At 40.4% G+C, this 11,817-nt stretch overlaps 1 protein-coding gene across 1 annotated transcript in view; it reads left to right on the forward strand.

The window, feature by feature from the left end:
* The first annotated feature begins 3,329 nt into the window (after positions 1-3,329).
* LOC104991743 (transcription initiation factor TFIID subunit 4-like) overlaps positions 3,330-11,817 on the forward strand; it is a 33,534-nt gene continuing 25,046 nt past the window's right edge. Inside the window, exons 1-2 of the mRNA XM_010844335.1 lie at positions 3,330-3,904; positions 3,989-4,076. Of these exons, the coding sequence (XP_010842637.1) occupies positions 3,330-3,904; positions 3,989-4,076 (663 nt within the window). The remainder of the gene's footprint in view (positions 3,905-3,988; positions 4,077-11,817) is intronic.

Raw genomic sequence — 11,817 nt, forward strand, 5'->3', positions numbered from 1 at the left:
AGGACATTATTATGTGGGAAAGGGAGGCTTGGGAATAAAATAAATGCAGAGAATGCTATGTTTCATGAAGTTCAACTGGTTTCTTTGTGTAAGAACTTATAGTCTCTAAGGTATACTGGGAAACTTTAATTGGGAAAAAATATAAGATATCACATATTCTCATCTTATTATCCATGGGACCCTTTGTCTTGGGATATCTTGTTGCATCAGGGTTGTATGGGATACTAATTTGGATAATGGTAGTCTGGTCTTACTTTTCATAAGTAAGTCACTTTGGTCACATGCACAGTTTTGTGCATGTGTTATACAAAATTTTCCAGATGTTCCTTTCATTGAAATTTTATGGAAACCTAAATTAGAAGAGGTGAATAGCTGAACACAAGGAAGTTTAGTGGAATGTACTTGGATTAACATCCTGGCATACCCAGCTGTGAGATGTGTGGTCTGAGGAGAGCTGTGTTATATCTGTGATAAGGCTCAGGTCAACCCAGTCAAGAGGTGAGCAGCCAGCATCTCCTGCTGGGGAGGGACAGCAGCGCTGGGGTTGTTCTTGTTCAGTTGCCAAGTCGCATCCGACTGTGACCCCATGAACTTCACCACACCAGGCTGTCCTTCACCATCTCCCAGAGTTTGCTAAACTCAAGTCCATCAAATCAATGATGGCATCCAACCATCTCATCCTCTGTTGCCCCCTTCTCCTTTCCCAGCATCAGGATCTTTTCCAATGAGTCAGCTCTTCGCATCAGGTGACCAAAGTATTGGAGCTTCAGCTTCAGCATCAGTCCTTCCAGTGAATATTCACGGTTGATCTCCTTTAGGATGGACTGGTTGGATTTCCTTGCAGTCCAAGGGACTCTTGAGAGTCTTCTCCAGCACCACAGTTTGGAGACCATCCATCGGACTTCAGCTCTGCATCACATCCACAGCCGGTATCCACTGAGCTCTGCCCGTGCCCTTTTCAGGTATCTGGTTCTCTTGGTCAAAAGTTTATAACCACTTGACTTTTTTCTGGAAAAATGCCATGTTCCTTTTCATGTCAAATAGACTACAGCTGTGGATATTGATTCAACAACAATTTGTTAGGAACCTGCTGAGAGCAAGCACTGTTCTAAAAACTGGCAATGCAATTATAAACAGACTAGATAGAAATTAAGGTCACCATTCTGGGCTTATTCACTTTCATTCACATAGTCTCTCATCCTAATTCTAGCTCGCATCCCAAGTCCCTCCTTCTGCCTGACTTCCAGGGAGAAGAGAGTACTTGTCATGATACCATCCTTTGGGGACTTCCCTGGTAGTCCAGTGATTGAGACTCTGCCTAGCAGTGCAGGGGATACAGGTTCGATCCCTGGTCAGGGAGTTAAGATCCCACATGCCTCACTGACATAAAAAAAAAAGCAAAACATATAACAATATTGTACTAAATTCAATGAAGACTTTAAAAATGGCCCACATAAAAAAAATCTTTAAAAAAATGATACTGTCCTTTGGAACTTTACTCTCCAGCTGTATGTTCATCCATCATGACATCCTTTGAGCATGTGCATAAAGCCAGGTGCTCTAAAAGGTACTGAGAGGACACAGATGAGCAAGATATGGACCCTGCCTTCAAGGAAATCATCACTGAGCAAACCGCCATGGCCAACCTCTAGGTGGATAATAAAACACGCTTCTGAATGTTGCAGAAAAGAAAGCAGAGGCATCCACTTATAACTGAAAGTTAGAAATTCTGCTCTACCTTGACCAACTAGGTATCTCCAAAAACGCCCACTACCGTTTCTATTTTTTAGTTGCCACATGTTCAGGAATGATCTACCTGAGCTCTTGTCCCAAGTTTTAAGTAAACAAAGAATATTTACATAACATCCAACCAGATGTAAGTATTTTTAATATGCATTCTTAATCTTCACAATAACCTGGTGAAATAGGTATTCATCACTAATATTATAACATCAATGGTAGTTGTTATTGTACTAGTCTTAGCATCTGTATCGTAAGCGATAGAACTGTTGGTATAACAGGAGTGATGGTACATCTGACAGGCCCAGAACAGAGCTATATATGCTTGTATTCTCATATGATTATTAAAAGTACTCACTTGGAAGCTCAAAACTATCCAGGTTTGGCGATGACACATTGTATGATCCCTCAGTCATTAGCACAGATTCAAATAAGGCTCAGAGAGGCCACAAGGGATGTTTAAGATCACACAGCTGATGAATGGACAAGCTCTGATATGAACAGAGCTCCTCTCATTCTAAATACCATTTATTCTCAACCATCACAAGCAGGACAATTGCTTTGTGAGAATAAAGAAGCCCACAAATAGGGAGGTGCTTTATAAACTGAGATGATGTGCACTGCTTGGACAATGTGCAGTTACTAATAATCCATCGTCTATTGGTCCTTGCCAAGGGCTTGTATCAGGAGGAGTCAATCATAGAAGCAGCAGCCCAGAGGAGGCTGAGAAGCCACAGTGGATGTGACCAAGAGGGAAGAAACTCGGCTCACACATCAGCAAAGAAAAATCCCTTCAACAAAGTAAAGCCATGAAACAGGCTGGATGACACCGTGTCTGATGCTGAGAAAGCGAAAGAAAAAAGAAGGGCCAGCACTTTTTCTGGTGAGACACATAATACCTCTGTTCATGGGATGCAGTGGAACGTGACATCTGGTGAAAGGAGGAGAAGGAGACATGGCGTTTGTCCCAAAGAGAGATGAACCCATGCCAAGGACAACAACTATCTCTCCAGGTGGAAAAAGTGTCACCTTAGGAGTGTTAATTACCTCCCAAGCTGAGCAGAGTCCTGGCACGGCGAGGATAGAGAGGAAAGCTGGTTGGTGGTCATTGCCTTTTTCAACTCTAACAGACATTCTGTAGCTCTTCATTTTTTTCCCAGTTCTATTGAGAAATAATTGACATAACATTACTGGGGAAGTTTCAGGTGCACAGTACAATGGTTTGATTCACATAGATTGTAAAATGATTACCGAGATAAGTTTAGTTAACATCCATCGTCTCATAGAGATACAATGAAAGAAAAAAAATAAAGCATGACTATTTCTTGTAATTAGAATTAGGCAAATCAATTATGATGTAAACAATATTAATATCTGTTAAGATTTACCTGCTTAAAGTTACAATGATAACATGTGAAAAATATTAACTAAATTCTCATCTGTTCGTATGGTTCTGTCAAATAAAGTAATTCTAGTCCTTTAAAAAGGCTTCTGCTTTCCCTGGTGTGATTCTGTCCTGTGCAGTTGCTCCTTTGAGTAGTCGTTTAATTCCATCCGGCTTCTCTTCCACATATGTGTGCTGCCAACCCATGGAGGAGTCAATGGACATGGATATGAGCCCTTCGAGGCCCCAGAACTATCTTTCTGGTTGTGAACTAAAGGCTGACAGAGATTATCCCTTCAAGGTGGATAATGATGAAAATGAGCACCAGTTATCTTTAAGAACGGTCAGTTTAGGGGCTGGAGCAAAGGATGGATTACACATTGTTGAAGCAGAGGCGATGGATTATGAAGGCAGTCCAACTAAAGTAACACTGGCAACTTTGAAAATGTCTGTACAGCCAACAGTTTCTCTTGGGGGCTTTGAAATTACACCACCTGTGGTTTTACGGTTGAAGTGTGGTTCAGGGCCTGTGCATAACAGTGGACGGCACTTAGTAGCTGTGGAGGAAGATGCAGGGTCAGAAGACAAAGAGGAGGAGGATGTGAAACTCCTAAGTATATTTGGAAAGCGTTCTGCCCCGGAAGTGGTAGCAAGGTTCCCCAGAAAAAAAGTTAAGCTTGCTGCTGCTGATGAAGATGATGATGATGATGATGATGAAGATGATGATGATGATGATGAAGATGATGACAATTTTGATGAGGAAGAAAAAGCTCCAGTAAAGAAATCTGTAAGAGACACTCCAGCCAAAAATGCACAAAAATCGAATCAGAATGGAAAAGACTCAAAACTGTCAACACCAAGATCAAAAGGTCAAGAATCCTTCAAAAAACAGGAAAAAACACCTACAACACCGAAAGGACCTAGCTGTGTCCTTAAGACATTAAAGCAAAATGCAAGCAAGTATAGAAAAACACACTGAACAATCCTGGGCACTGCTGGTAAATTAAGACCAAAGATGGGGAGAGGAAAAGGAGAGACACGCATAGTCCAAACTGCGCATCATCAACAATCCAGACTGAAGTCTTCTAGTTGAATCTCAGTCCCCTTTGCTGATTGGCCACCCACCCACGCCTCCTTCCAGGCTGGAAGCAATCAACTGATCTCCTAGAACACTTTGACTGCTGTGATTCAGTGAACCTTACACTTTGCTTTCTATTTGTGCAATTGCCTCACCTCTGACCATGTATTTCCCTAGCTGCTCAATAAATATTTGAATCAAAAAAAAAACAGGGCTTCCTTGGTGGCTCAGCAGTCAAGAATCCACCTGCCAATGTAGGAGATGCAGGTTTGATCCCTGAGTTGGAAAGATTTCCCGGAGGAGAAATGGCAACCCACTCCAATAATACATTTGCCTGAGAAATTCCACAGACAGAGGAGCCTGTCAGGCAACAGTCCTTGGGCTCACAAAGAGACGGACACAGCTCAGCAACTAAACAACAGCAACAGTCTTTTAAAATATTCTCCTTGTGATGAGAACTCTTGGGATGTACTCTTTTAACAGCTTTCTTAACATACAGCAATGCTAACTGTAGCCATCATGCTGTATATGATACCATTAGTACTTGTTTGTCTTATAACTGATGTAGCTTTTCATTTGAAGTTGAGGTAGGAAAGAGAAAGCTAAGTATGACTGAGCACTTGCTTTAAGCCAGGCATGCTCACTTGACAAATATTTTCAGAGCTCCTCATATGTTTCTCGAAGCAGATTTAGACATTTCATTGTGCAAAACAGATAAAGAGCCCTGCCCTCAAAAGAGCTTCAATTATGGAGGGAGAGGCACACAATTTACAATAAATGCAATAAATCAGTAACTTCTGTGTCTTACTCACCTTTGCTACTTCATTATTTTGTATAATGCCGTAAGTGCATGTAAGATGAACACAAGGATGCATGAATGATTAAAATCTAGACAGGTAAAATTTGGCCCTACAGTTTCCTGAGGGGACATTCTGGAAAGAAAAAAGAATAATTTGAACAAAAATTAGGCATCTTGTTATTCTACTTCAACAGGAAGGGTAGCAGATTTCTGTGGACATGCATTTGCATATCTTTTTCTTAAATAGGCTGTCCAATTTACATACATTTGTATGTTCCATTCAAAGAAACTTACTGTCAGTATGTAAATTACTCAGCACACTAAATTCTCCTTTTCTTCTTATCATTTTTTCTCATTTTTGCTGTTTCCTCTTCATACTTAAATAAGCATACTTTGTGCAAATTTCCTCCATATTTCTATAGTGCCTTCAATGGCATATATTATTTTAAATAAAATTAGATAATTATATATGCATTATGTGTATATGTATAATATACATTCTGAGCTTTCATTTTTTTTGTTTATTTTGGGGGGCTACTCCCTACAGCATGTGGGATCTTAGTTCCTGGATCAAGGATTGAACTAGTAACCTCAGCAGTGAAAGTGTGGAGTCTTAACCACTGGACTATCAGGGAATTCTCTTGAACCTTTATTAATCAAGGAAGCTATATCCCTACAATTTAGTATTAAAATACTTAATTTTATATCCACCTCTCTTTCAAACACCAAGTTTTATATAATGAGAACCCCAAGTCAAGATTTCCTGACCCAGCTCTGCCACTAACTAGCTGTGTACCCTAAGGGAAATAACCACATCTCTATGAATCTCTACTTCTTTAGTCAAATGGAAAGGTTGGGGTTCTTAGACACACAAGCACACATCCTAGGGTCAATCCATTTTCAGATTCATCTTACATGATGCTGCTTGAGTGTGGGATTCCAAACTGCCCATGGTGGCCTAACATTTATGTGTTAATTGTTTTGATACATCCTCTAGAGAACTGTGAGGGTCTCAGAGTGATAAACTAAGAATATTACTTTAGGTATGATGTTTGGTGGGCAATGCATGTCACTGGAACTGAAAGAATAACTGGTAGTCAAGAACCCTCCCATCGAGTAACTGTTGCTCCATTAAAAGAGACCACTGAGTCCAGGGACGCTTGCTTCTTGGAAGAAAGGCTATGACCAACCTAGACAGCATATTAAAAAGCAGAGACATTACTTTGTCCACAAAAGTCCGTCTAGTCAAGGCTATGGTTTTTTCCAGTGGTCATATATGAATGTGAGAGTTGGACTATAAAGAAAGCTGAGTGCCAAAGAATTGATGCTTTTGAACTGTGGTGTTGGAGAAGACTCTTGAGAGTCCCTTGGACTGCACAGACATCCAACCAGTCAAACCTAAAGGAAATCAGTCCTGAATATTCATTGGAAAGACTGATGCTAAAGCTGAAACTCCAATACTTTGGCCACCTGATGCAAAGAACTGACTCTTTGGAAAAGACCCTGATACTAGGAAAGATTGAAGGAGGAAGAGAAGGTGACAACAGAGGATGAGATGGTTGGATGGCATCACCAACTCAATGGACATGATTTTGAGCAAGCTCCAGGAGTCGGTGATGGACAGGGAAGCCCGGTGTGTTGCAGTCCATGGGGTCGCAAAGAGTTGGACACAACTGAGCAGCTGAACTGAACTGAACTATGAGGAAATTCTGACTCTTCTGAATCATTCAGAGTCAGAGAGATGGGCAGTTTGTGACCTCAGACAGATAATATAACATCTCCAAGATCCAATTTTTTCATCTATAAAATAGGAAAATTAAATCTATAAAGCAGTAAAACTTAATGTGAAAATACACATAAAGTAGGGTTGGGCACTTAGAAGGTATTCACTACATTTTAACATTCCCTCTACTTCAAAAATTTTTTGTTTTGTTAATTCTCTCTGAAAAAAATATTGCCTCCATTGAGCCATAGAAACTGTGCTTTCAATGAATTACATCAATTCAATGAATTATATTTTTAGTGGCATAGACAGATAGTACTTACCAGCCCCTGATTCCAGACTAACTTCTGATTCTTTTTCTTCTTCTTCTTCTTTTTTTTTTTTTTAACATTTCTTTTGTAGCTTCTCAAGAGAAAAACAGCAATTTAATTTTATTTAGTTCCAGCCTTTCAAAGTGTGCAGGACTCAGGATGAATGGAGTGATTTTTATTCTCATCTGATGCAACAGAGATTATTAAATGCATGTAAGGCTTTAACTGTTTCCTTCCGTTTTTCTTTCACTGAAGATTTCCTCAAAGCTCCTATCCATCAGGGCTGACGCTGAAGGTGTGAGGCAGACAACTTGTACCCTGAGCTGTAGTCTTCTGATCTGTAAGGCAGGGGTAATAGTAGCTACCCAGAGTGTATGAAATGGCAACCCACTCCATTGTTCTTGCCTGGAGAATCCCAGGGACGGGGGAGCCTGGTGGGCTGCCATCTATGGGGTCACACAGAGTCGGACACGACTGAAGCGACTTAGCAGCAGCAGCAGCAGCAGCAGCAGTGTATGATGAAGATTAAACGTGACAATGCGCTGAGGGTGCTTAGCATAATGCTTGACCCAATGTTTGGAATTATTTTGGTGATGATGATGAAGGTAATGATAATGGTGATGACAGACTTTGCCTGATATCCATAACCACCAAAGGCAAAGGCTTCTTTTACCCTGCAGGCATCCCACGAGCATCTTTGTACAATTCTCCCATTTTAAAATCCTGCGTGTTAGGGTGTAAAGTCTGACTCCTACTGAAAAGTGAGAAAATCCCTCATTATAAGCTTCCCAAGCGAAAGTTAAAAACAACCTTGCCAGTAGGACACAGGAAAGGCTCCACAGAGAATCCCACACCCTCTGTTCCCCAAATAGAAGCTCCATCCAGGTTGGAGGGCTGGCCCCAGGTCAGCAGTCAAGCAGGGTACATAGTGGCTGTGTTACCAAGTCCAAGTTTGCTCTGCTTGCCCCACAACAGGACAATGAATCTGAGACAAGGAGTCAAAGCAAGGAATAGGACTTTATTTAGAAAGCCTTCTGACCAAGAAGATGGCAGACTAATATCTCAAAATAACCATCTTACCTGGGTCTGGATGCCAGGTTCTTTTGCAAATCAGAGATAGGGGGCCGTGAGGACGCAAAGTAAAAGGCCATTTAATCCTGCAAATGTCTCCCAGAATGGCAAGCCTCAGACAGGGTTATGTGTTCATTTCTTCCTTCCTGCCATCTACAGGGTTCTGAACAAAGACACTGACAGTCAGGCAGAGGGGCAGGATGCTCTGAGGCCGGCCATTATGTATGATTAGAATAACAAAAGCAACAGAAAGCAAGCCAAAGAAACAGTTACAACATGGAGTCAGTTGATTTCTCCTTGCAACAGAAAGGAGAAATCCAGAAACACAGAAACCAGCTGTGCTGGTTTTCTGCGTATGCGTGTGTTCAGTTGTGTCTGACTCTTCGCAACCCCATGGACTGTCCCACCAGACTCCTCAGTCCATGGGGTATTCCAGGTAAGAATACTGGACTGGGTTACCGTTTCCTTCTCCAGGGGATCTTCCCTTCTCCGGGATTGAACCCTCATCTCTTTCATCTCTTGCATTGGCAGGTGGGTTCTTTACCAGCTGAGCCAAGCTTGTTAAAAAAAAAAAAAAAAGCAAATAAGCTAAAATAGTAGGTTGATCCTTTGGTTTTTTTCTTGCAAAAAAAATTGTTTTAGTCCAAATAATAAGAGTCAGTAGCCGGCTCTAATCTTTCCAAGTTTTAAATGAATAGTCACGAAAAGCAAATACTGTATCACATTGAACTTGAATTTTGAGTTCAATATATATCTCACACACTTCTTCATTTCATGTGCAATGCAGCAATGCATGATTTCACTGTGATCTGAATGTTTACTAACTTTGAGTCTGAAGTCTAGTATCTTTTAATCTGCTATTTTTATGTCAAACATATTTAAGGATCAAATAAAACAAATCACTTATGGAAGCCTTGTTCTCTGTCTGCTCTTTTTCCTGTCTCCTCTGATTTCCTAGATAGCCTTTGTCAGTTTGTACTAAAATGGTTGTCTCAAAGGCTGTCTGCATAATTCAAATGAAGTAAATTGCAGACAGGTTTTTACCAATTAGCTGTGTGACTACAAGCTAGTTATCGGAGCTTCCTCAAGTCTTGGCTTCTTAATCTGTAAAATGGGCGTAATTAGAACTACTCAATTCCCAGGTCCTGACAAGGGGTCAGAAATGTGATACAAATGTAATTTGTGTAATATACACATGTAAGCAAAGGCTGTAAATTGACTTGGGATAAATACCTAGAAGCTATATTTTTGGTCCAAAGGACATGTATATGATTAAGATTTTTGATATACATTAGCAAATTATTTTCCAAAAACCTTGAAGTAAATATGTGACTATATGAGAATGTCTGTTTTTTCTCCCAAATCAATGCCAAATTTTATTAAATAATTTCAGCAATTAGCATGTTGTGTAGTTTTATCAAGCATGAGTGATAAAAACCAATATCCATAGTCCAAACTCCCAGTGGAAAGTCATCTCACATGAATAATGATTCTATTATCAGGGATGGAGAACCTAGACTCCTTCACAGAATAGATCGATTATGTCTAGCCAAGTTTGCCCTCAGCAAATAAGAGAGAAATCTGTATTAGTCAATGTACATTGTACCAACAAATGTCAAGATTTGAACTGCCCCAGGCAAAACGTCTCTGCCCACCCACCAAGGAGAGCTGATTCTTTGAAAACTAGCTCATCAGAATCTTATTAAAATGGATACAGAGGTAGTCCATATGCTGTGAAGGTCAGTCTAAAGGCCAGATCTACCATTAAACTTCTAGAAACTTTTAAGAAGTTTGCTTAACTTATCTGGAACTCAAGAGTCCAACTAAATAATTTCCCAGCCCTTCCAGACTCTGACAATATCTAAATCTATAGTTTGACTTTTAATTATTGTCCTAAGAGTACTAAATTCTAGGTCATATCTCACATAGGATTGTAATTCATTCAACCCAATAGTCTGTCTGAAGAAGGTACCAAAAGATGCTTTTAGGATGCTTTATACATTTATTCCTTTATATATTATTTATTCTCCTCAAATAATTTTCAGTAATAATAAATAAGCATGTTCGAAATTAGGCAAACTTAGAATAAAAAACAAGAGCTGAGGATAGAGCAGGTAGAAAAAAAGATACTTAGCCTAAAGATAACCACTACAGTAGAATGCTCAATTTAGCTAAGAGCTTCCTGGCAAAGTAAGGCAGAAAGAACAATGCAATCAACTTCAATAGATCTATGTCTCAAAATATGACCAGAGGAGTCATAACTATTCATTAGAAAAAAAATGTGATTCTAGCTTTGCTCCTTTGCACTGGACATTTACAAAGATCTTTATTTGTTCAGTTCAGTTCAGTTCAGTGACTCAGTCGTGTCCTACTCTTTGCAACCCCATGAACTGCAGCACGCCAGGCCTCCCTGTCCATCACCAACTCCCGCAGTTCACCCAAACCCATGTCCATTGAATTGGTGATGCCATCCAACCATCTCATCCTCTGTCGTCCCCTTCTCCTCTTGCCCTCAATTTTTCCCAGCATCAGGGTCTCTTCAAATGAGTCAGCTCTTTGCATCAGGTAGCCAAGTATTGGGGTTTCAGCTTTAACATCAATCCTTCCAATGAACACCCAGGACTGATCTCCTTTAGAATGGACTGGTTGGACCTCCTTGCAGTCCAAGGGACTCTCAAGAGTCTTCTCCAACACCACAGTTCAAAAGCATCAATTCTTCTGCGCTCAGCCCTCTTTATAGTTCAACTCTCACAACCATACATGACCACTGGAAAAACCATAGCCTTGACTAGATGGGCCTTTGTGGACAAAGTAATGACTCTGCTTTTGAATATGCTATCTAGGCTGGTCATAACTTTCCTTCCAAGGAGTAAGCATCTTTTAATCTCATGGCTGCAATCACCATCTGCAGTGATTTTGGAGCCCCAAAAAATAAAATCTGACACTGTTTCCACTGTTTCCCCATATATTTGCCATAAAGTGATGGGACTGGATGCCATGATCTTAGTTTTCTGAATGTTGAGCTTCAAGCCAACTTTTTCACTCTCCTCTTTTACTTTCATCAAGAGGCTCTTTAGTTCCTCTTCACTTTCTGCCATAAGGGTGATGTCATCTGCATATATGAGGTCATTGATGTTTCTCCCGGCAATCTTGATTCTGGCTTGTGCTTCGTCCAGCCCAGTGTTTCTCATGATGTACTCTGTATATAAGTTAAATAAGCAGGGTGACAATACACAGCCTTGACATACTCCTTTTCCTATTTGGAACCAGTATGTTGTTCCATGTCCAGTTCTAAATGTTGCTTCCTGACCTGCATACAGGTTTCTCAAGAGGCAGGTCAGGTGCTCTGGTATTCCCATCTCTTTTAGAATTTTCCACAGTTTATTTGATCCACACAGTCAAAGGCTTTGGCATAGTCAATAAAGCTGAAATAGATGTTTTTCTGGAACTCTCTTGCTTTTTCCATGATCCAGTGGATGTTGGCAATTTGATCTTTGGTTCCTCTGCCTTTTCTAAAACCAGCTTGAACATCAGAAAGTTCACGGTTCACATATTGCTGAAGCCTGGCTTGGAGAATTTTGAGCATCACTTTACTAGCGCGTGAGATGAGTGCAATTGTGCAGTAGATTGAGCATTCTTTGGCATTGCCTTTCTTTGGGATTGGAATGAAAACTGACCTTTTCCAGTCCTGTGGCCACTGCTGAGTTTTCC

The sequence above is a fragment of the Bison bison genome, unplaced genomic scaffold, assembly GCF_000754665.1.
Source record: "Bison bison bison isolate TAMUID 2011002044 unplaced genomic scaffold, Bison_UMD1.0 scf7180017864199, whole genome shotgun sequence".
In the NCBI taxonomy this organism is placed as follows: Eukaryota; Metazoa; Chordata; class Mammalia; order Artiodactyla; family Bovidae; genus Bison; species Bison bison.